Raw genomic sequence first — 26641 nt, 5'->3', positions numbered from 1 at the left:
TAAAATAACAATAGAAATGACAAAAATTACCATCAACTGGTGAATATATAGTTGTTGCTTATCAGGATTCCTGGTTTCCTGGTACTGTTAAAGTTACATCAAGGATTCATGTAGAGTATGATTTATGGTTGCATCTCAGAAAATAGGGGTATATTTTGGGCCAGATAGAGAGGATTTACAAAATTGAAAATTGGACTGGTCCCAAAATTCATAAGTTCTGGTTGACTATGGGAATTTTCATCTTTTACAGAAATCCAAAATCTATATGAAAAATTTTCTTTGATTTATTTCTGAGATTAATTCATATCTACTCAATTTTTTCTCTTCTTTGAGGGGGTAAATACTGGCCATGAATGCTCTTTAAGCATTCAATGGCTACACCCAAGATTAAGCTCTCCTTTGGTGAGGAAGCAGGAAAATGCTCAAGCTATATTTAAATAGCACTATAATACTTAGTTTGTTCATAAATAGACACCCACTATATGATACCATGCACCAGTTTAAAAAAAATTGGAATTTGTACATCTGAATTTATAAATCATGGCTTATGGTAAAGTGATACATCAGATTTGACTGCATAATCAGAAAGAGCACAATTTTACATAAGAGTGCCAAGTTTCATGAGAATAGCTTGAAAAATAAATAAATGGTGGCAAAATTACTGAATTTCTTGAAATGTTGAGGTCTGTAATTTAGTCCACTTTTTGTAAAAAGTATAAATTTTGGCACTTAAAATTCTCATAACTTTTGAATTACTGATGGTATTTGCAGAATTCAAAGTTTTAAGCATCTTTTACATAGCTCTTTTCATACAAGTTGATAAAATAACAATTGTAATGCTATTCTTCCATTAGTAAATGAATGAAAAATCTCATTAGTAAATGAAAAATGCTTTATATTTTTTTAAAAATAAAACAAAGTCAAATTATTTAAACAATAAAAGGTCTAATAGAACAATGCGGTAAGTGAATTTTTTTTTTCTTTTAGAAATTTACATTTCATTAAAATATTCTGTGAATGAAGCAATTAGACATTTCTTTTGGAATTTCTTTGCACAACAAAAAAAATAAAAAATAAAAAAAAATGTGAAAAATTTATTAAAAAAGGAAAAAGTTTAACTTATTTTTTTTCTTTTGAATCCTTTGAACCCTAACAGCAAATTAACTAGTCACTCAGACAGAGTTGGTCAACTAAAGGACTGTAGGGGCTTGGTCGACTTTCATCGATGCCTGGTATCACATTTCTGATGTGAGCATAGGTATATATTTCCCAACCCCTAACAAAAAATAAAAAGGTTGTTAGAAACAGCATTAAGGCTGAGGCGGTTTCGAAAGTTCAATAAATAACTTATTTAACAATAGAAATAAACAATTATATAGATTATATATATATATATATATATATATATATATAAAAGGCAAAATGTGTGTGACCATTTTGTGTATGTCTCACAAAGGCTTTTCTTGCACACGCTCCCGGTGGGGGGGGGGGTCAACAATAGCTTAGAAGTGTTTATATAGGCCGTAAATAATAATATCTAGGATTTGAGAACGCATGTAGCGTATAGATTTATTTACGTGGATTTTTACAAAATTATTGCTATTTTGGCTTCTCGCGTGTTGATTGAGCTTTTTCGTATAAAAAGCGAAACTAATTTAAAGTTAACAACTTTCTCGGCATCGCGCCGGGAAACGTCCAGAAGCAATCAGCTTTGATCAATGTTGTATATCAGACAATTGCTATTCAATCTGGACAATTGGGAGCTGTTTTCCCTCTCCCCAACATCAGTTGGGGAAAAAGCAGTCACACTTGGGTAAACAAACCCAAATGCTACCTCCCAGCAAAAGTTAACTGACTTCTATTTGACCTTAATTAGGTCAGATGGAAGCAGCAGAGTTAACTTTTATTGCTGCCACCTGTCAGTAGTTAAATCAATAAATTGAAACATATTTCTCTTGTATGTCTCTTTTTCACACTTTAATTTCCAACTTTGCCTCAAGGGATCGGTTCAATCCTCATACTTACCTACCAAAACTTTTTTTTTTATTATTTTAACGCCCCCTCCCCAGTTATAATTTACCTCAAAACACCCGGACATCACTAGTAATTATATAATTAAAATAAATATAGAAATAAACCAATGGTAAATGTTACCTTATGCTACAACAGAACACAGACCACTATAATTTGGATTTTTAGGGGTATTTGAGGTCGCTGACAATGAATGATAATCAAACCCACCGCAAAATTACCGTTTGCGTGGTATGAACCCCTACACCTTGGGAATATTTTGTTCCATTTCACCACCTTCGGTAGTGTTTTTCTTACATGATATGTTCGCATGCGAACGGGCGTAGTGGGGTGTCTTATCACATCATGTAGGAATCTTTAAGCGGTCATTTCAAGTCAAGTTTTAAAAATAAAAATGTGTTTTTTTTTGTTTGTTTTTTTACGTAGTTTTAATGTTTTTTAATTGATCAAAAAATAAAGTTTTCACAAGTGGTTTACAAAAACATAATCACCAAACATACTTTTATGTTTTTATTTTTTTTTGGGGGGGGGGGGGGGTATTCAAGTATAGGACATGTGTAATTTAACAGATGCTTCTGCAGTTTAATTAACCATTTTTCCATAAGTAACGCGCCGACATTTACCATTTCACCACTCCACTCTCCCCAATGTAAACAGAATTTTTGTGAAATGGTAAATGTTGGCGCGTTACTTACGAAAAAACGGTTAATTAAGCTGCAGAAGCACCTGTTAATGGAATGCCCCCCTCCTAAAAAAAGAACGAAAAACATAAAAATGTGTTTGGTGTTTATGTTTTTGCAAACCGCTCATGAAAACTTTATTTTTTGATCAATTAAAAAAGCTTTAAAAACTACGGAAGATGAAAAAAAAAAAAAATCAACCACTTGTTTATTTTTTTTTTTTAACTTTATTAGAAAGATTCCTATGCAATGTGATAAGACACTTCACTATGCCCGTTCGCACACAAACGTATCATGTAAGAAAAACACTACCGAAGGCGGTGAAATGGCACAAAATAGTCTCAAGGTCTAGGGGTTCATAAGAGTAAATTTGCGGCAGGTTTGATTATCAGATTCGTTGTCAGTGACCTGAATATCTTTAAAAAACCAAATTAGATTGGTCAGTGTTCTGTTGTAGTGTAAGGTAACATTTACAAAACCAATTTATTTAGATTTAAAAATTATTGTTAAAAATATTTTTTAAAAAATAACATTATTGTTAAAAATATTTTTTTTAAAATAACATTATTGTTAAAAATATTTTTTTTAAAATAACATTATTGTTAAAAATATTTTTTAAAAAGTCAAATAAATAGGAATAATTTGAGACGATTGAATATAAAAGGCTAAAAATTTAATCAAAGATTTAGTTATTTTTGAATTTCATTTAGAAATAAGAATATTCTAGAAAGTGGAATAAAAATCAGTAGGCGATTGAAGCTGCAAAAGTTAAATTTTAAAGAGTTATCTATATATATAAAAGCGAAAATGTATGTATGTACGCTTTTCCTCGATGTCCACAAAAGGCTTCTTTCAGAGAAGCGCTTGCTCGGTTCACAACTTCTTAAAACTTTTTATATCATCTATAAATTGTAATATCTCAGAGTTACCCACGGAGCTCGCCTGTCTATTTAATTTTATTGACTTTCAAACGTTAATTATTACACATTTCCCGCATCGACACGCGTTACATTCGGTTTTCAGTATAAAAAAAGCGAAACTCGATTCTAATCACAGGCCGAAAGCCAGTTGTCTCAAGAGAGCTAAGTAACGTTTGTTCAATGTCGACTTCGTCATATCAGATTGTAGCTTTCATTTCGCTCCTCTTAATAAACAGGGAGCAGGTTTTTAAAAACTAACAAACCGATTCACCTCATTCAAAACTGTCCCGCACAAAATGCTTACTGCTGAATACCTATCACCGTCACGTCAATCAAAAACGCGCACCTGTTTTTTTTAACACTTTACTATTTTCCAACTGCGCGTCGTGAAGGCTTCGTTTTTTTTTTCACGGGCACCTGTTTTTTTTTCACATTTTCGGGGTTTTTTCATATACCCCGGGCAACGCCGGGTATCCCTCGCTAGTCGAAGATAAAGAGAAAATAAAATAAAAAAATGAATATCAAAAGATAAGCAAAACATGTTATTCCCCTTGAAATTTGATGTCATTGTATTTTTGTTGAATTAATCATGACTTACTTTTTCTTTATATTTTTCAATATATAAAATAACTCCTGAAATTGATTGTTATTAATTTCATGGTGCATGTTTAATTCATGGTTAAAATATTTGTTTGGCTTATCTTCAATGAAAGATATTTTACAAAAAAAAAAAAATCAAATCGTTTTCAAAATTCCCTTAATTGTATTTCCACTTTTTCCCTGTACCAAATTTTTTCGCTACACAAAAACTTTTGATTATATAATGGTATATTTCAAAACAACAATTCCATGGGAATTGGAATCATACTTGGTATCGGAATCGTTAATTAACATTTTCCTGGAATCGGAATCAGAAAAAATTTAGGAATCGTCCCAATACTAATTGTAGATAAAAATACTTAAAAAGGAAACAAAAAAAAAACAACTTATCTATGGTAAAAGGAAAGAAAAAAATGAACATACATTTGAAAATACTAAAGAAACTGAAGATGGCAACAGTGGTCTGTTTGAAATCAATAAAGAAGACCCCTTGTATATTTAAAACTAGCGGGGGTACCCGGCGTTGCCCGAGTGTTTGTTTCCGGGACGGGGGTGGGGTGGGGGGGGCAGAGTTTTAAAAAATGTTATGGTAGGTAAGTAGGAAGGATCAAACCCGGAGCCATGAGTAAAAGTAGGAAAATAAAGTGTGAAAAAAAAACAAAAAAAAAAACGACTACGGTAGGTCGGCGCGAACGTGAAAATATAATGTGAATTGTCCAGCACGCTAACCACTACGCCACAGAGCACTGCAGCTTAGTTTAGTGATTTTAAATAACTTCACATGAAAGAACTACGAAGCCAAACCGGTGTTCTCTTCTCAACTGTTCCTTGTGAACGATCCCCAAACGGTGTTAAGTGGTGGCAGGGGGAGGAGGAATTTATTAGAGAGAAAATATTTTACCACTTCCATTGATCTTAACCGATTTTGGCCGTGACTTCTCAGCAGAAAAAGTATAGAAATCTAAGATTATCGAGGAATTTGAGAAATAATAAGCCTATAACACACCTCAGATATTGTTCTGCCGTTTGTGCATATTATATTTGCATGAAATATCTTGATTTTTAATCCTATTAATGTCAAAATCAGACGGGAAAAAATGAGTTCATTTTTTTTATATAGAGATAATATATGCTTCTAGCATGTATTATAAAAATGTTTCTAAGTAGAACTTAGAATAAAAAATATAATTGTAAATAAGTTAATTGCAGAAATAGAAAGGGAAATATCTAAACTTTAATTTTTAAAAGCATAAGCATAAGATGGGCTTTAATAGTATTCTTAGCTGGAATCCATTCCTGAAAAGGGGAGGGGGTTTAAATTAGATTAACGCAAACAACAGTGGAAAAAAAGAGTAAAATTAAGTGTCCACTCGGTGATGGCTGCCGTTTTAGAAATTGGAAATTTATGACTGATATCAAAACAAATCTCATCATTTTAGACTGCTTAGCTTTTGGTAGAATTTTTAGTTTCACTTGGACACATTGTTATTGAAATATTTATTTTCCATCAAAACAGGAGAGAAATGTTTGTCAATGTGAAGCACTAACCAGGAAAATTTCCAATCTACAGCAATTTCTTCGGCACCATTGAATAAAAGACAATTTAATCTGAATATACAATATTAGATATTAATACATTTAAATTTTGTTAAACTTATATCTAAAAAGTTCAAATTATAAAAGTTTGATTTGTTACAAAATATATTCAAAAATAAAAAATTAAATAAAAATGTCCAATTATAAAAAGCAGTTTAATTTTTTGTGTATTAATAATTGCTGAAATGTGTATTAATCTCCATATAATCTAATAAAATGACCGCAGAAATTCCCCTTTAAAAAATTACTTGGTACTAGTGCAGAGAGTGATCTGGACGTAAATAATAACATTATTTAAAAAGCCATTCTTAACATGGGGGGGGGGTACCTAATCTATACTTCAACCTTACAATTGAATAAAAAAATATATCAAAACTTTAATTAAACTTGGAAATACGATTTAAAAATAGCACAGATCACTCTCTGCACTAGCACCAATTACTTTATAGCTTTTCAGTTTCATATCATTTCACTATCGATCCACGTAAATATCTTTCGATTAGAATCACTACTGTAAATTTCTGCATTAGTTCCATATGCAGTCACTCTCTCAGGCAAGTGACATATAGAGGAAGTTGCAGGATTGCTCCGTTCTAAATAATTCGTCCTCATCCAAACCCATTATATACTGGGGGCAAAAACAAAAAACTTCAGTGAACGACAACCGTTCTTATTTCCTTTGAACCTTACCAATCCTTATACTTTTGACACACCTAATACATGGAAACAATGATTGACCTACCACATACATTTATTTACCAGTGATCTGATTGGCCAACTTTATGCATTGTCATTCCAGCACGTCAATTCTGTGGGAAAACAAGTTACGTTGAATTCACATACGGCGTTGTTTGATGTCTACTTTTTTGGGTGGGGGATACACACAATGTGTACTTCCTGCTATAATACTCGTGGGGAAGTCAATCGATAGGAACAGTACATAAAGTATAACTGATGGAAAACAGAGGTTCCCTTTTAAAAAAACATTCCTGAAAAAAACATGAATAAACTGTACTTGATCGGCACCATCTTGAATTGTAAGCTTTTTAAAAGTAGGGAAGCATAGAAGTGTCTAAATATTCACTTAAGCATTTCTATAAATTTTACATTAATGTAACCAAACAGGCAAATTATTATTTTTTTTTTAATTGAATTAAATTATAATTCAAAATGCCATTTATAACAGGAAGAATTTGAAATAATTTTGGAAAAGGGAGACAACTGTTTACCTGTCAGCCACCATATTTCAGAGGATCATACGTAAATAACAAATTATTGTAATTTTTAAACTTTCAGTTTGTTTTTTTTTTGTTTTTTTTGTAAAATTCGTTTAATGTTATAAATAATTATCTTTCAGATTAAATATTTTCATTATTTTTACGAAAAACACAACTTCAAAATTAAAAAAAATTAATTTTATAATTTTCTTTTAGAAAGCCCAATTTTGCCAATATACTATTATAGAGAATGCTTTCAAGAATCAATCTTTCTGTACAAAAATATATATTCTTAAACCTCAATAAATGTTCCATGTTTTTTTAATTGTATTTTGCTACATTGATGAACTAAAATTATCCATAATATAAAAGGCAAAAGTGGCGCACACATTTTTGTATGTCCAGCAAAGGCTTTTTTTATTGGTGCAAAACTGTTTAAGAACTTTTTATATACTCTCTAGATTATAATATCTCCGATTTACAAAAAGAGGTTGTCTATCTTTTATTCGAGCGACTTTTACAAAATTTGCGCTATTTCTTTCTCTCACGTGTTTGTTTGTTTTTTTTTTCGTATAAAAGCGAAACTGAATCCAGAGCAAATTCATCTACCTGACACTCGTGCCAGGGACGTCCAGAAAGGCAATCAGCTTTTGATCAATGAGGGGAAAATCCTTCATATCAGACAATTGCTATTCATTGTGACACTCCCCCTTTTTTTTTTTTGGAGAGCTGGTTTTCCCAAACATCTTGGAGAAACAAACAAACAGGACAGAAAGCATAATGCTAACTGGCTTGAAGCCAGGAATAACAGCATGATTTCCTTTCTCTATGGCGTAATGTTAAATTTGAACACTCCAGAAAATAAGACGTTCGTTTATGCACCTGTGTTTTTTAATCGTTTAATTTGAACAATTCTCAGTTCCTCTGCCCTCTTAGCGTAGCGATAACATGTCACATTTTCTTTCACTTTCTTTTCTGACTTTGCCTCAAGGCTTCAAGTTCCAGCCTACCTGCCTACTAACACTTCTTTTTTTTTTTTTAACTTTTTTTTCACATTCTTTTCCTCCTTGTCTGTCACATTTTTTTCTTCAACACGCACCAACAAACACCTGGGCAATGCTAGTCTATAATAAAATAATATTTTGCTAAACAAATTATATTTCGATATATGTTTATACAATCTTACTGTGAACAAAAAATTTAAAAAAAAACATCTTTCTGCACAAAAAAAAAAGTATTCTTAAACCTCTATAAATGTTTAATGTTTTTAAAGTTATATTTTGCTATACTGACAAACTAAAATTATATTTTGATACATTTTTATACAATAAATGTTTTTGTTTTTAGAATTATTTAGAGTTTTTTTTTTACACTAAGGTTGTATAAAAATGTAGCAAAATAATTTAAAAAACAGAGTTTTAATAATAATTTTTTTTGTACAGGAAGATTGTATAAAAATATATCAGAATATAATTTTAGTTTGCATGCACTTTTAGAAAAGGAAGAGTTATCGACCCGTTCTTTGGCTGACAAGTAACATCTATTGAAGGTTCTTGAAACTAAAATACACACATTTGCCTCATGTCACTGACATGCAGAAGTGCGCAATTAAGTATTATTGTTTTTGCTTAAAACGACATAAAAAAAATCAATCTGTCGACTATCTTAAGCACAGATTTGTAAACACAAGTATTTTTACGGTTTCAAAATGATCAGTACATATGAACGTTGTTTTAAGGCGTCGATAATGTAAGCATGATTTTAGTCTTGCATTTTTCTTATTTTCATACACTGAAAGTTTTTTTTTTTTTAATATTACTCACTTATTTTAAGCAAAGCTTCTTTTAAATGGTACAAAAATTATGTTAATATTCTTGGCCACTTTTTCGGTTTGTATGGATTCTATTTTTAAAACTTTTTTAGAAAGTAATGCATTAAAATTTCGCAATAAATCAACAGTTTATTTACAAAGGATTACATCCATCTCCAGATAAAATTCCATGATTGTCGCCACTTGTTCAGAATTGAACTCTTCAAAAATGAAAACCAAAGAAAACTTTAAAAAAAAAAAAAAAAAAAGTGACCCGTTTTGTTTTGTTTAACACCAGCTGCCAATTTCCGTTAAAAAAGGCAAAAAACACAGCCAAGTGGAAAATAACAAAAAAAAGAGTGCAGTCCAAAACAAATATGAGACTATTGCTATTCAGGTTTGATTTTGCAAATCGAACAAGATAATTGTGTTAGAAGAGAGATGTGTCCAAATTTAAACCAAGTTCTCTCTGATTCTCTCTCCTCTGATCTTTGAGCATGTGATACAATGGAAAGCTTCAATCTATGGTCCCCACCCTCGCCAAACTTTCACAAGAAATACTCGTCTAGCTGAAAACACTATCAATAATTTCCCACACTCTTTATCTGTGTCTAAATAAGTGTATCAGAATTTTTTTTTATTTTTTAAAAAACAGTGTTTACAAAGTGCCCGCGAGCCTTCATGCAGCCATGTTTTTTACGTAATGAAATTAATTGAATTTTACGAGTTAATTTTTTTTCAATTTTTCATTTTAAAAGTCTATCAAAATTTTTCTATTGGTTAAATTTTTACGATATTTTCAGGGTCAATGTGACATTTTATGCTCTTTCCAATAAACCCAATATAATATTTTAGACAAACGTATTTTTTCAACCCCCCCCATTCTGAAATGTCTATTAGAAAGTAAATAATTAATTTACACACCGAAGTTTTATATATCACAAATTGAAGATAAATGATCAATAAATTATTCTAATTTAAAACAAAAAGAAAAGTGTTTTTGTGAAATTTACCCGTAAAGTCCAAAGTGTAAAACTTTTTTTTTTTTTTTTTATTTAACGACCTTGATTTTTTTTTTAAGTGAAAGCTCATCTGATGCTTACATAGTCAAGTAAATATCGGATGCTGACGACAATTTTTCTATTTCATTCAATGTTTTCTTTTTTTAGATATAAAATCACACGTTTTTTTTTAATACTTGCTTAAAAAAGTATTTTATTTAAAAAGGACATGGAATATAAAATATAAATAGAGTTAAATTCTTATTCATTGAAGAGTATTTTTTTTTATAGGTAAGTGATATTTTATAATCGAAGTAAGTAAAATTTTGATTTTCTTTAAATCTCTTTTTAAAGAAAACCGATTTTAAAAAACAAATATTGCATAATTTGCTATTAAACCTGTTATATTTTTTAAAATTTTGTCTTTGGCTCCTTTAATTGAAAAAAAAATTAGGGTTTGAATTACGTTTTTCAAGTAGTTATAAGCTTCGAAAGATAGTAAGTTGAATTATTAAAGTTCTTATCACGCATTTTTAATGGCTGCTTCTGATACACCTAGTGCCTAAACCTAAACGTAGATTCTATGAACAAAGTTTCTTTCTTAGAACTGCACGCCTGTGAAACTGTCTTCTGTTTTTATGCTTTCCAGCTGACTACAATCTGATTGTCTTCAAGTCCAATGTAAACAAGTTCTTGATGAGCTGTTCCACTTAATAAATTTACCAAATTTTCATTACTATATTGTCCAATTGACTACTATACCCTCTTAACCCTTATTCTCGACTGGTCCCTGGCCCTTGATAAGTGGTGATGCCTATGTAAAAAACAGGTTTCCATTCTATGTAGTCGCCTTTCGACAAGTTAACAAGCTAATATTGGCAGCCATGGGGTAGCAGTGTCAGAAACCAACAGTAAAAATATGTGAAAGAAAATTGAATAATTCGACCTATCTTTCCAAGCTTATAACTACTTGAAAAATGTAATTCAAACCCTAATTTATTTTTCAATTAAAGGAGCAAAGACCAAAATTTAAAGAATAACAGGTTCAACAGCAAATTATGCAATATTTGCTTTTTTTTTTTTTTTTTTTTTTTTTAATCGGTTTTCTTTAAAAAAGATTTAAAGAAAATCAACAAATTTTAATTTGCTTCAATAAATATATGTATATATAAATTCCCCAAAATCACTCATCTATAAAAAATACTATTCAATAGGTACTTCAATTATTCATTAAGAATTTATTTATGTTTATATTTTAAATTCCATGTATTTTTTAAATAAAAGAATTTTTTTAAACAACTATTTGAAAATACTGCCATTATGTAAGCATTGTTACATTTTAACGAAACACCGGAAGTGGTGTTTATTCTTGTTTTGAAATACGGATGGACAGAAGGAAATAAAAACCACATGTTCGCGTTAGCTGTCTAGTCTTGCGTGTGAAGAAATATGTCTCCATATAAGTAAAATGTGAGCATTTTTGAACTAAGTTTTTGCCTTAAAAAAAATTTAAAAAAAAAAAAAAAAAAGTCGAGGAATTTTTTTTCTTCTTTTCTCAAAGAAATACATGAGTTTTTGATTTAATATATTTTATTTCTACTTTAAGGAGTAATTTTTTTTTTTTTTTTAATATCTAAAAAAAAATTGAATGAAATAGAAATAAGTGTCATAATTAAACAAAACTTTCTGTGCAGTATAAGAACATTATAAGGTTTCACTTAAAAAATAAATAAATTCAACGTGGTTTAAAAAAAAAAAAAAAGGTTTTAAACTTTGGATTTTACAGGTAAATTTGCAAATAACTAACTGTATTTTTTTGTTTTAAATTAGCTTATTTTATTTAAAATAAATTAAAAAATTAAAATAATAACGTTATTTAAAATAAGCTTCAATTTGTGATATATAAATTTGAGATGAGAAAATTATTTTCATTTTAATAGACATTTCAAAATGGGGGGGGGGTCAATTTAAAAAAAAAAAAAACCCTTGAATATTATATTCGGTTTATTGGAAAGAGCATAATTTCATTGAACCTGAAAATATCGTAAAAATTTAATCAATAGAAAAATTTTGATAGATTTTTCAAGTGAAAAAAAATTGAAAAAAATTAACTCGTAAAATTCAATTGATTTCATTACGTAAACAAAATGGCTGCATGAAGGCTCGCAGGCACTTTGTAAACTGTTTTTTAAAAAATAGAAAAATATTTGTATTATTTTTTAAATGACTTTAATAGTTTTATTTTGGAAGTATATTCCATAAAGAAAATAAACAACCCACTTTAAAAAGAGAAATTACGAGTTTTTTATATTTTATTCGCAGTTTTTCGTTAGGGGTGTCAAAAATTCCGCAAAAATTCTGACACACTTTGTCATGGAGGTTGATCTGTGTAATCACCCCACCCTTTTTTGTTTGTTTTTAAATATTTAAATAAACATTAACTTTTCGGTACTCATGCACTTATTGATCTGTGCTGAAATAACATTATCTAAAAAGCCATTCTTAACATGGAGAGGGTGTTTTGTACCTGTAGGTATGGGCAAAATGAATGCCGATGCTCAAAATCTATAAACATTTTGACCCCTCTCTTTACTTAAAAAATCATCAAAAATCAGGAAATTAACCAATTTTAATTAAATTTTCAGTATTTATCAAATAATGATCACGGAATATAATGAACTATTTATTTTTATTTAAAGCTTAGTGGAAATGTATTATTTTATTTAAACAAAAAATACATTTACTAAAGTTATGGTTTTTCAGTAGTAAATAAAAAACGCAAGCATTTTTGCTTTTTTAATATAAATAAAGCATAACATTTGTAACAATAAAAATAAAATAATTTTTATAGGAACATTGCGAAAAAAGCCCCTAAATCCGTATTAATGAATTCTATATAACTCGAAGAAAAATGAATTTCTCGAACTACTGATATTATAGCAGTGTCAGAAATTTCGTGAAAATAGTGAATAATTCCACCCCATCTTTCCAAGCTTATAACTCCTCGAAAAATGTAATTCAAGACCTAATTTTTTTTTTCAATTAAAAGGAGCTAGGACCAAGGTTTTATTAAAAAAAAACAAAAAAAACAATGTGTTTTTTTTTTAAAAAAGGTTTTAAACTTCGGACTTTACAGGTAAATTTCTAAAAAAGGGATTTTTTTTTGTTTTAAATTTGAATATATTATTTATTGACCTTTTCTCTTCAATTTGTGATATATAAAACTCTCCGACAAATTAATTATTTACTTTTTAATAGACATTTCAAAATGAGAGGCGTGAATTATTCGACCCCCTGTCTTTCCAAGCTTATAACTCCTCGAAAAATGTAATTCAAGCCCTAATTTTTTTTTCAATTAAAGGAGCAAGGACCAAGGTTTCATTAAAAAAAAAAAAAAAAGACAAAAAAAACAATGTGTTCTTATAAAATAAGGTTTTAAACTTCGGACTTTACAGGTAAATTTCTAAAAAAGGGATTTTTTTGTTTGTTTTAAATTTGAATATATTATTTATTGACCTTTTCTCTTCAATTTGTGATATATAAAACTCTCCGACATAAATTAATTATTTACTTTTTAAGAGAAAGTTGAAAATGGGCGACACTTGGGGGGGGGGGGGCGTGAATTTAAAAAAAAAACGTTTGTCTAAAATATTATATTCGGTTTATTGGAAAGAACATAAAATTTCACGAAAATATCGTAAAAATAGAATCAATAGAAAAATTTTGTAGGATTTTTAAAGTTTAAAAATTGAAAAATATTGAGTTCGGAAAATTCATTACTGTTTTAAAAAAAAAAAAAAAAAAAATATTTCTATTACTTTTAAAACAACTGTAATAGTTTATTTTGAAAGTATAATCCATAAAGAAAATAAACAACCCACTTTTAACAGAGAAATTACGAGATTTTTATATTGTATTCGCAGTTTCGTGTTAGGGGTGTCAAAAATTCCTACAAAAATTCTGATACTGCTACTGATATTACTATTGAATTAAGCATTACTTATTTAATATTTTCACACAAAAAAATTATAATTGCAAAAAATATTTCTACTTTTTTTTTTTTTAATTACGGGTTTCGCATAATTTTTATAAGCAAGATTTTAATAATCTCCTTGCTTGCAAGAATGTGAAACTTTCAGCGTAACATTTTTTATATAATATTGAACAATAATTTAAAAAAATAATTTAAAAACAGCAACATAGAAAAATAATAAAATTAAAAATGCAAAAATTAATACAAACGTTCAAAGGAATATACTGGAGAGAAAAAAAACAAAAAAACTTCCTAACTTTTAATTACATGACGTCTAAAAATCTTTTAAAAAGATAAATATTAGTTTTCTGGGTCTATTTCAAAGATAATTAGTAAAGTCCTAAGATATTGAATTAAATAAATAAAAAAAACACCTTGTTTGTACAAAAAATAAATTAATTAGCCCAAAAACAGAGTGATTCTGGCGTTCGCAAAACGCAACAAACTAAAATTTTGTAAACACAAAAATTACGAAGGCCCAAAATTTCAGGCAGTTGAAAGACTGAAAATGACGTAATTAAAAGGGAGGAAGTTCTTCCCCCACCAGTCCCACCAAAGTCGCGCATCCGTACATTTCTTTTCTGAACATTTCTATTAATTTTTGCATTTTTTGATTTTATTTTTCTATGTTCCTGTTTTTAAATTAATTTTTTGGGGTTTGTATTACTGTACACAGATTCGAAAAAGTTGTCACAAAACAAATATAGAACAAATAAAGGTAGGTATGTGAAAATGCCAAGGCTTTTGCGAGGGTTAAGTGGCATTGATAACTTGAGTAAGCCGTAATTCTGTGCACTGAGGTATGTGTCATAAATTTGCCCCTACCACCTATATCCGGGGGGTTAACTACACTGCAGGGATACTGATGAGGTAGCACACATGTTTCGCTACATGCTGGTATTTGACCTATTTCCATACGTTCAGTAGAAGTGTAAAAAATTTTGAAGTGAAGTTTTGTCATTTAAATCATCATTATTAGACCTGAAGGTAAATTGTAATAGTTTTGAAACTATATATATTCGTTAATATAGATATTAAACCTTATTTGTGCGAAATATGAAGCCTATATGACTTTACCTTCATTGGTTTTGAGTTTACCTAAAATATGAAGCCGTTACGAAAATTTTCAAAATTTCACTAACGCCATATCGTTAACCTACGCACTTTGTTTACAAATATTTTCCAACAACTGCAATGACGCTAAACTACGGCTGGCTAAAAAAATTCTTTTAAATTATTAAAATTTATTTCAGCATAATGAACTTTTAGGATTTAAATTATTTTACTTTCTTTAAACCAAAACATTTCTCACCGGCAAAATATTTTATCATTTTATCGAGCTGCTTTTTTTTTCTTCCATTTTGTTACTTTGCTTTTTTTTCTATAATAAACTAATGAACAAATTTACAATTAAAAAAAAATACAAGAGTTATTTTTAAAATTAAAAAATAAAACTTTCATGAATATATTTTTTATTATGCACATTTTGCAAACTTTAAATTCTAAGTTTTAATAATTTCAAAGAAATTTTGGGTTTGTATTACTGTACACATTCGAAAAAGTTGTCAAAAAACAAATATATAACAAATAAATATTATCAAAGGCAAGATAAGTTACTTTTCTACCAAACTGGATACATTTTTTGTTTTTATTCAATATAACATGTTTATTCAGCTCGAAAAACATGCAGTGCTTACCGTTGTATTGGAAAATTGAAAATGGCGGCCACTCTCTCTTAAACACGGTAAGTTTGGGAAAAGGTGTTATAAATAATAAACTAGACAAAATACTATAAAAAACACCGAATATATGCCAACTTATGTCACGGTAACATATAATGAGCGAATTTCTAACAGTATTTTGTCTAGTTTATTATTTATAACATCTTTTCTTGAACTTACCGTGTTAAAGAGAGTGTCGGGCGCCATTTTGAATTTTCCAATACATCGATAAACACTGTATTCGAGCTGAATAAAAACACGAAAAATATATCCAGTTAGGTAGAAAAGTAACTTATCTTGCCTTTGATAACATTTATTTGTTATATATTTGTTTTTTTGACAACTTTTTCGAATCTATGTGTACAGTAGTAATACAAACCCGAAATTTTAATTTATATGCTAAAAGTTAATGAGAAATGTAAAAAAAAAAAATTATATTTATTGGTGTTTGTATGATGAGAAATAAAAAAAACGGTGCTTCTGCAGTTTATTTTGACATAAAAAAATCAGAATTAGCAGCAGACTTCATATGCGGGGATGTAATATTGCCTTAGTAATTGACTACATCTTCCGCCCCAGCATCCCCCTTCACCTCTTAATCTTGTAAATAATTCATTAATAAACTTTCAAAATATATTTTTCTTGTTCTCCATTCAATAAGCTCTCCAGTGATATTTGTCTTTTTGAAATCGGACAAGAAATAAGAAAGCTATGACAAAATAACTGTGAAAAATCTTGATATCGGTCACAACTTTGTTAAGGAAATCCATTGATTCTATTGTCAAAAATTAGCCTCAAATTTCAGCTTTAGAATTGTTGTAACTTTCTTATTATTTGTCCTACAGAGGTGGTTCAAGTATCTTTAGAATGGTCTCTGCATACTCTTTCTGCTGAGCTGTTACATTTTGAAATATGTTAACTTTGAATTTTTCTTTCACGTACCTAATAAAGGTGCAAGTCTATAAATGGGCCACAACAAATCTTTTATACAATAAAAATCTGAAAAAAAATTTTTATAATGTAGGTATTCATCACTGCATGAAGATGCCATATTCCAAAAATTACGTAAATCGATCAAGTAGTTTGTTTTTATTTAAGAAAATCAAATATTATCGGAGGTTTAATCGAAGATTTGGCACGCGCCATCTTGTTTGAGAGATGACACCACTAACGACCCCTGGCGGAAATATGGGTCAACAAGGGCAGTACATGCAGACCATCGAATATTTTATCAATCAAGTACTTTTTTTTTTCCAGTAAATAAACTTTTAACTCGAAATGACCCCTAATGTACTAATGTATAACATAAGACACAGAAAAGAAACATTTATAATGTATACACAGCTTTATTTTCTCATATAACCACCATACGCTCTCAAGGGATTTTTACCCATGTTATATTAAATATAAACACTAAAAACCTATCCACTATCCAGTTAGGTAGAAAAGTAACTTATCTTGCCTTTGATAATATTTATTTGTTCTATATTTGTTTTGGGACAATGTTTTCGAATCTATGTGTACAGTAAAACAAACCCAGACGACATATATTCGATAGGTTTTTAACCGTATTTTGACTGTTTTTTTTTTTATTTATAACTCATTTTCCAACACTTACCGAGAGAGAGTCGGCCGCCATTTTAAATTTTCCAATACATCGGTAAACACTATGTTTTTCGAGCTGAATAAACATGTTACATTAAATGATACTAGTGCAGAGTGATCCGGACGTAAATAATAACGTTATTATTTAAAAAAACATTCTTAACATGGGGAGGGGAGGGTGTTTTGTACCTATTATATACGTCAACCTTACACTTGAATAAAAAAAACAAAAAACATATCAAACTTTAATTAAACTTGGAAATACGATTTAAAAAATAGTGCGGACGGATCACTCTCTGCACTAGCACCCATTAAATATAATAAACACTAAAACACATCCAGTTAGGTAAAAAAGTAACTTATCTTGTCTTTGATAGCATTTATTTGTTCTATATTTGTTTTGTGACAACTTTTTCGAATGTATGTGTACAGTAAAACAACCAGGATTTTTACAATGAATTTATTTAACTTCAAAATTTAGCTGAATTGGGTAAGCGTAAGCTCGCCGTGAAAACATTTTCATAACATTTTTTTTTTTTTTAAGTGTACAAATATTTTTTTCCTTTTGGAAATAAAGTTTAGTCTTCAATCTTTCAAATACAATCAAAAAGTAGTCGGAAACCTACAAAAAAAATTATGATAAATCGGCTTTCAAAACTAGATCCACCCTTTTTTGCCCGTACCTACATTCTGTACTTTAACCTTACAATTGAATTAAAAAAAAAAAAATTAAAAAAACTAATTAAACTTGGAAATACGATTTAAAAAATAGAGCGGATCAGTAAGTGCATTTAGCACCAACTTTTCTCCCAAGTTCAAAAACCAGACTAAATTTATTGAGTTATTAGGAGAGCATTTTGCTCAGTTGCACCTAATTAACATTTTTTTTTCAACTATATTTTGGACTTGACTTAAATTATGAGTTACTTTTTTATAGTGTTCAAATTCTGAATTCAATCTATTAATCGTTGGCAGCCAATTTTCTTAAAACAAAAATATTACACACAAAAAAAACAATAAAAATACAAAACTTGAAAGTTGTTTTTTTGTTGTTTTTTTTTTTTTTAAAGGAAAATGAAGTTAAAATATACTAGCTGATAATTTCATTTCAAATCGAAGAAAATGGACGCGACGTGTAAAAACTTTCGAATAGAGGTTCAAATTATGCGCGTTGGAAATTAGAATTAGATTTTGGAAAGTATCACTTCAGATAAGGAATTTATTTTATTCAACATTTGGGCGAAATAAGGGTGATATACAAAAGCAAAATTAAACCGGCATTTTTAAAATTAATTATAATTAAATATTTTGCAGATATGGGGTTAGCTTATTACTGCAGAAAATCGACTGAAAAAAAAAAATGTCAGGTGATAAAAATTATGTGATGAAGCAGAATCGGGTCGATTCACAAGTTTCTACTCGTACAGATAAGATTTATTCTTTAAAGAAAATAAAATTGAAATCCACAATTTACAAAAATAGTAAATTGATGCAAATAATTTTACAAAAACTTCAGCTACAAGAAAACAAAAAACAATAAAAACCTGAAATTTTAAAATAGGTATCTTTTTATGCTACAGAATCAGATTGGCTGTTTTAACGTAGTAATAATACATCACTAGAATAGTAAGAAGATTACGAGTAATACAATGAAAATCAACATGAAAAAAATATAAATAATGATTAGGAATTTAGATAATCATCATTAAATATTTAAAAACAATTATTATGGTCAAATAGTTCATTAGAATGTATTTTAAAATAGACATTTTTGAGTTAATATCTGCACGCACGCGGCATGAAATGGGGGGGGGGTTGAAGAGCGGAATACAATAAACCTTAGATGTAATAAAAACGAATCAGTTATAAGTTTTCTAAAAAGAATCAAACTTTATTTTAAAACTAAGAAGAAATGGATTTAAAAAAAAAAAAAAAACGGAAAAGAAAATAAACTACTTCAGTCAGTAATGGCCGGCATTAAGAAAACTGCCGACTACTAAATTAATCGACTATCTATAAAAATGTGTTATCTCTTGTTACCTTGGACCTCTCATGCCAAATCCACCTCTGGGTCCTCTTGGTGGACCTGGTCCCATTGGATATCTGTTACCTAAAGGTGGTTTATTGTAGCCATCATTTTCAGATTTGTGGGATTCTGGATTGTGAGATGGACCTTGCGCCACAGACGTACTATCATCCGCCATTACTAACTTTACAAGCACGGAATTCTGGGAAGGTTTTTACCCAGTACAAAATGGCTGCCGTCTCGTCCTCTTCCGTTCTTTCGCTTCGTCGCCCCATTCCAAAAGGGACAGTGTCGATCGGAAAAAAAAACTATGACGTTCACTAATTCAATAAAATGATTTTCACATATGACCTAGATTTCAACTTAATTACTTTGTTGAAAATATTTTTCTTAGTCTCATTGACTGCCTAAAAACACCTAAAAACTTTTTATATAGTCAATTTTCAATTTTATTTATTTTTTAATTTCAACAAAAAATATCGTGGAATTATTTTTAAACATGGCACTCCTTGGGCGTTGAGTTCCATGGCGACCAGCAGAAAAGTTTAACAGGTAAATGTTTACTTTAACTACAACAGAACACCGACCAATAAAATTTGGTTTTTTTTTTTTCGTTTTGGGGGTCGCTGACAACGAATCTGATATTCAAGCTCGTCGCAAATTTACCGTTTGCATGGTATTAACCCCTGAACCCTCGCACTATTTTGTGCCAACTAAACGCCATCATTCGTTTTACATGGATGCGTTCGCGGGGATGGGTGGTGCCGCGCGCACGCGCGATACCACCCGCCCTACCCCCCCAATGTAAACAATTTTTCTGAAAAATTAAATAGTTCTTCTGCTCGGTGTATGTCGGCGCGTTACTTATGGAAAAAAATTATAAATTAAACTGCAGAAGCACCTGTTAAAAAATAAAAATTAAAAAAAACGAAAAATAAAAATGCTTTTGTAAATCGCTCGTGAAAACTTCATTTTTTTAGATCAATTAAAAAAGCATCAAAAACTACGTAACACAGAAAAATGAACCAGAACCACATTTTGTTTTTGAACACTTTCTTGTTATTTTAAATGTCTGCTAAAAATTCTTCCGCGATGTGACAAGTCACCTTACTATGTGCGTCCATGCGCGAACGCATGTAAGAATAGCATAAACGATGGCGCTGTAGGAATTTTTGTAGGAATTTTTGACACCCCTAATACGAAACTGCGAATAAAATATAAAAAATCTCGTAATTTCTCTGTTAAAAGTGGGTTGTTTATTTTCTTTATGGATTATACTTCCAAAATAAACTATTAAAGTTGTTTTAAAAGTAATAGAATTTTTTTTTTTTTTAAACAGTAATAAATTTTCCGAACTCAATATTTTTCAATTTTTAAACTTTAAAAATCTATCAAAATTTTTCTATTGATTCTATTTTTACGATATTTTCAGGGTCAATGTTCTTTCCAATAAACCGAATATAATATTTTAGACAAACGTTTTTTTTTAATTCACGCCCCCCCCATTTTCAAATGCCTATTAAAAAGTAAATAATTAATTTACTCACCGAAAAGTAAATAATTAATTTACTCACAAATTGAAGAGAAAAGGTCAATAAATAATATATTCAAATTTAAAACAAAAAAAAGTAGTGTTTTTTAGACTTTTACCTGTAAAGTTTGAAGTTTAAAACCTTTTTTTTTTTAAACCACGTTATTTGTTTGTTTGTTGTTTTTTTTTGTTTATGGAACCTTGGTCCTTGCTCCTTTAATTGAAAAAAAAAAATAGGGTTTGAATTACATTTTTCGAGGAGTTATAAGCTTGGAAAGACAGGGGGTCGAATAATTCACGCCTCCCATTTTGAAATGTCTATTAAAAAGTAAATAATTAATTTATGTACCGAAGTCTTATATATCACAAATTGAAGAGAAAAGGTCAATAAATAATATATTCAAATTTAAAACAAAAAAAAAGTACTGTTTTTTAGAAATTTACCTGTAAAGTCCGAAGTTTAAAATCTTTTTTTAAAAAAAAAACACGTTGTTTTTTTTTTTGTTTTTTTTTTTAATGAAACCTTGGTCCTTGCTCCTTTAATTGAAAAAAAATTAGGGCTTGAATTACATTTTTCGAGGAATTATTAGCTTGGAAAGATGGGGTGGAATTATTCACTATTTTCACGAAATTTCTGACACACCTAGCGCTGAGTTGGCACAAAAATAGTGCGAGGATTCAGGGGTTAATACCATGCAAACGGTAAATTTGCGACAGGTTTGAATATCAGATTCGTTGTCAGCGATCTCGAAAACCTAAAAAAAAATCCAAATTTTATTGGTCGGTGTTCTGTTGTAGTTAAAGTAAATTTTTCTGCTGGTCGCCATGGAACTCAACGCTCAAGGAGTACCAAATACCTAAACCTCTAAAGTTTTAAAACTACAAATAAAATATTTTCAAATTAAAAATATTCTATTTGAAAAATTATTTATTTGACAAATAACAAAGGAAAATGAGAACAGAAAATTTCGAACATTTTTGTAAAAATCCATTTTTTTTTATGTGAATGCAATTTCATAGCATTGTTTATTACGTTGTTAATTATTTACAGTTAAATAGATTTCGGCATTATTCACAAGCAGCTAAATGGCGCATAATAGCAAAATTCGAAATATCGAATTTTAAGTAAAATTAATGGAATCTACTTAATTGTCATGTCGAATTTAGTAACACATTCAAAAAATTATGGAAAAGAATGAATTGAAAATTAATTATAATGAAGGCAGTTTTCAAAATAACTTTCAAGTTTATACATAATTCAGCATCAAGTCAGGGTAAGTAACCCAGTTCGTCTTATTAATGGTGGATATCGGACAATCATGTATTGGTGCTTAAGATTGAGTCGATAGATCGATTTTTTAAATATGTGGTTTTAAGCAAAAACAACAGTACTCATTTGTCATGTGGATCTGCTATTGTGTTTTTAGTATAAAAAAAAGTAGATCGCTAAGGTTAAAATGTTGGTTGTCATTAAAGTAGCGAAAAGGGAGATAAGTATGTCCCCTATTTTCGCAGTCTTGTGCTGTCACTCACTCACACACACGCTCGTGCGTGCGCAAATAAACGAATGTTCATTAATTTTAATTTCCCCGCGCATTTTGCACAAAAATAAGTTCTTCCAGCAACGACATAATTTCAAATATGCCCACATGCTTTTCTCACAACAAAAGCAAAATGGACATATTTCTGGCAGACGTAGGCGAAGACAATATCACGTTACAATATCGACCAGTGAGAAATTTTAGAAGATTGTTTTTTAACGCTTTCCAAACCAAATATCAGCAGCAGCAATCTTGTGCTGGAATCCGATTCAAAAAGTATTTAAACACAACAAACATTCTTTCTTTCTCTTTTCGCCCCAACTTGACACGAGAACATATCTCTTGTTTTCATCTCATCTTATAATTATGCACGCCACGCGGGCATCCAAAAGAAACATGCTTATGTACACATGCACCCATTCCGTACATTTTTTTATAAGAATTACTAACAACGGACTGCTTTCCTTATGGGACTTTCAAATAAGGTGAATTTCCCCAGTTAAAATAAAAACCTTGGAATAAGGACATTATTTTCACAAAAGACTTTCAACTTCCAATCTTATTATTTTAACGAAGGACTTTCATCTAACATGACCTTTTAATCTTAGTAATTCCACAAAGGATTTTCACCTAATTTGAATATTCTAACCTCAATAATTTGACAAGAACTCTTACTGATTGGACTTTGCTTGTTCATCTTGTTATTTTGTTGAAAAATAAATGTGGCGCATTTAAAACAAGAAGGAGGTGTTATTGTGTTTTTTTATTTTTTTTATCATTATTATTTTGTTTGGGGCAGAGGAATTTAATTTCTCTTAAATTTCTTTTCCCCTACAAATTGGTGACATCCATTCGTGAGATAAAACATGCACATCCTTCTGAAGCATACAAATTGACGGTTATCACGTATGGCTGTAAGAGAGAAAACATGTCTACCCTGACTGAGGACAATTTACCCATCTCTCCTTTATTTCGTCCCAGGTTATGAAATTACATCCTTCTAAAACCTACAAACACGAAGCAGCACACAAGTGAGTGTACCTCACACTTCACCGCAGTTTAAAGAGTTCCACATCACGTTATTCTCCCATTTAAACCAGGACCGCAGACAACTGTCTACATCGACTACTTGTCTATGCAAAAAACAAAGACCGGGAATTTAAAGGTTTCCAAACCATTTTCGGGATTAAATCAAAGCAAAGCAAAAGCATGGATTCGTCACTTTCAGAAATACTACCAGCCACCCTATCGTTAAACATCCTGATATTTAACCCAGCCAACATCAAATCTTGGTTCATCCAGATCCAAGCTTTATTCGATTCGAAGCGGATAACATCGCAAAGGACACAATACACTTACCCGGTTCAGAAATTACCTACCGACGTTGTGGAGGACGTAATAGATTTACTGGAAACTATACCAGAAGAAAACCCTTACAATCGGCTGAAGGAAGCAATCCTAAAACGAACTGGCTTATCCAACGAGTCGATGCTACGCAACCTCTTTACACAGGTCGAATTTGGAGACCGCACTCCATCACAGTTGTTACGTCACATGCGCACCCTGTTGGGAGATAACAAGATGTCGGAGAACATCATAAGGAGTTTGTGGCTGGATAAACTACCAGCATCAACAGTACAAATCCTCGCACCAATGGCAGAAGGAACAGAGCCTGACAAACTGGCAGAAATAGCAGACCGGATTTACAAGAACCTCCGGGCACGCTACAACAACAGCCTACGCAATGAAGAGACGAGGAGCAAGCCGAGCTAAAATCAACAGTCAAAAAGCTGTCCAAACAAATACAGGATTTACTGTTTATTGTAGATCGCCAACACTCACACCACAACAGGTTGCCCTATAAATGAAAGAGTACCAGCAGAAGTAAAAACGTGGAATGCGACAGAGCGAATGGACACTGTTTCTACCATAATAAATTCGGCAGTAACGTGCGACGCTGTACTCACCCTTGTCCTTCAGTAACAGAACAAAACAGAGAAATAAGTATGCCAACCAGCAAAGATGATGACTGTCGCTGGATCCTCTGTAAAAGGTTGTCTATTCTATATCCATAACAACACTCACGGATATAATTTTCTAAGATACTGGCACTGAAGTAAGCGTAATCCCACCACTGACCAGTCAGAAGATTATGACCCAATCTTATCACTTGCGAACAGCCAACGGTACCAAGATATCCACATTCAGGGATAAATCATTGACTATCAACATCAGCTTGAGGGGAACTTTCACGTGGATTTTTACCATAGCCAATGTAACAACGCCCATAATAAGAGCCGATTTCCTGGTGAAATTCAACTTATCTGTAGACATGACCAACCACACAATAACAGACAACCAAACGAAATTGGTGGTCAGAGGAGTCACCACTCGATACCAGTTAACAGGTATCAGCTCAGCCCTACCTAAGGACCCATCTATCCGTCGATTACTCCAAAAATATCCACAGCCGTCTCAGCCATTCAGGGACACAGACACGGTCAAGCATAGTGCTAAACACTACTTTAAAATGACCGGACAACCAGTCCATGCCACCCCCAGACGTTTAAAACTGGATAAATACTGAATAGCGAAGGAAGAATTTCAGCACATGCTACAACAGGGAATTATCCTCAAAAAGTGCATGGTCTTCTCCCTTACACATGGTGCAAAAGTCGGACAGTACATCCTGGCACATATGCAGCGATTTCAAAAGACTAAATGTACAAACTGCACTGGACAGATACCCTATTCCTCACATCCACGATTTTGCGATCAGATTACAGAACGCGACAACGTTTTCGAAGTTGGATCTAGTGAAGACATACTACCAAGTCCCCGTAGCAGAGGAGGACAAAACAGCCTTTATCACACTATTTGGACTTTATGAATTCACCCGCATGCCCTTCGGACTTCGAAATGCTAGTCAAACTTTTCAACACTTAATAGACAAATTTTTTATGAGGATTGCCATTCATATTTGTATATGTAGATGACGTCCTGATTGCTAGTAAAATCCTTGACAAACATAAACAGCACCTGGAACAAGCTTTCCAGAGATTATCTCATTACAGCCTAAAAATAAATGTTGAAAAATGCATCTTCAGCCAATCAGAAGTTAACTTCATCGGAGACACGATCGACAAGGGCGGAATATCACCACTACCCGAAAAAGTAAGTGCCATCGCTAATTTTCCACAGCCCACATCTGTTCGACAAGTCTGTTGATTTATTGGAATAATCAATTACTACAGGCGATTCTTACTCAACTGCTCTGAAATTCTCGCACCACTAACATTGCTGTTGCAGAATTGACAATTTACCTGACGATTAAACATTTCAAACACATCTTGGAAGGCAGAAATTTCATGATTTACATGGATCACAAACCGTTAACTTATGCGCTACACACACATGTAGACAAATATGGCCCACGAGAAATCAGACATCTCAATTACATTGCACGGATATATGTAAAAGGCCAGAAGAAGATTGTAGTGGACGCCTTGTCCAGAACCATGATCACTTCTCTAAATTCCAGCTAAGCATGGAATTGATAGCACAAGAACAGGAATCAGACACAACGTTTAAAGATGTTCAGGAAAACACATCCTTACAATTCAAAAAAATGCCCATTCCCTTCAGTACAGCGATTGTTTATTGCGACACGGCAAAGAAACAACAATGACGATACATACCACCTAGTCTCAGACGACAAGTTTTCCAACATTTCACAATTTATTTCATCCAGGAAAAGGAGCTACTCTAAGCTAATAACGCAATGTTTTGTGTGGCCGAATATGAACACAGATATTAGAAATTGGACTAAGACGTGCATACCTTGTAAAAAGCACAAAATTCACAGACACACAAACTCACCACTGGGTTCCTTTAGCACATCCGATCACCAAAATCCACATCGATTTGGTAGGACTGTTACCCACTTCAAAGGGACACACCCACATCCTGACTATCGTTGATAGATTCAGCAGATGGCCTACTGCCATAGCCGTTATGGCATGAGGGTCTCCTCAGGAAAATTAAATCATACGGTATCACTGGTAGAATACTTAACATAATTAAATCCTTCTTAGATAAGAGAAAAATCCAGGTTGTCCTCAACGGTCGTACATCTAAACAATACGATATAAATGCGGGAGTGCCTCAGGGGTCTATCCTTGGACCTCTATTGTTCCTAATATTTATTAATGAGCTCCCCAACAAAACTGCCTCTGAGATCGATCTATATGTTGATGACACCACACTCTATAACAGGCATGACAGGAAAACAAATGAACACATAACTAAAAAAATGGCAAAAACACTAGA

At 31.2% G+C, this 26641-nt stretch overlaps 2 protein-coding genes across 3 annotated transcripts in view; one reads left to right on the top strand and one right to left on the bottom strand.

Moving 5' to 3' along the window:
- LOC145245994 (transcription elongation regulator 1-like) overlaps positions 1-19638 on the bottom strand; it is a 144744-nt gene extending 125106 nt beyond the window's left edge. For both annotated transcript variants that reach the window (XM_080107790.1, XM_080107791.1), the window contains exon 1: positions 19255-19638. In XM_080107790.1, coding sequence (XP_079963916.1) covers positions 19255-19418 — 164 coding nt within the window. In that variant the 5' untranslated portion in view covers positions 19419-19638. The remainder of the gene's footprint in view (positions 1-19254) is intronic.
- A 3883-nt stretch (positions 19639-23521) lies between these two features.
- On the top strand, positions 23522-24085 carry LOC145245632 (uncharacterized). Its single transcript, XM_080107198.1, has one exon. It carries the CDS (start codon positions 23522-23524, stop codon positions 24083-24085), a length of 564 nt encoding a protein of 187 aa, XP_079963324.1.
- Positions 24086-26641: the final 2556 nt, after the last annotated feature.

This window comes from Euprymna scolopes, chromosome 23, assembly GCF_053919585.1.
Source record: "Euprymna scolopes isolate OS-2025 chromosome 23, ASM5391958v1, whole genome shotgun sequence".
Classification (NCBI taxonomy): Eukaryota; Metazoa; Mollusca; class Cephalopoda; order Sepiida; family Sepiolidae; genus Euprymna; species Euprymna scolopes.
The sequence above is the reverse complement of the archived record's forward strand: the minus strand, read 5'-3'. Positions and strand labels throughout refer to the sequence as shown.

Bases quoted from the DNA above. Each gene is read 5' to 3' on its own strand.
- LOC145245632 (XM_080107198.1), top strand. From the start codon at position 23,522: ATGGATTCGTCACTTTCAGAAATACTACCAGCCACCCTATCGTTAAAC.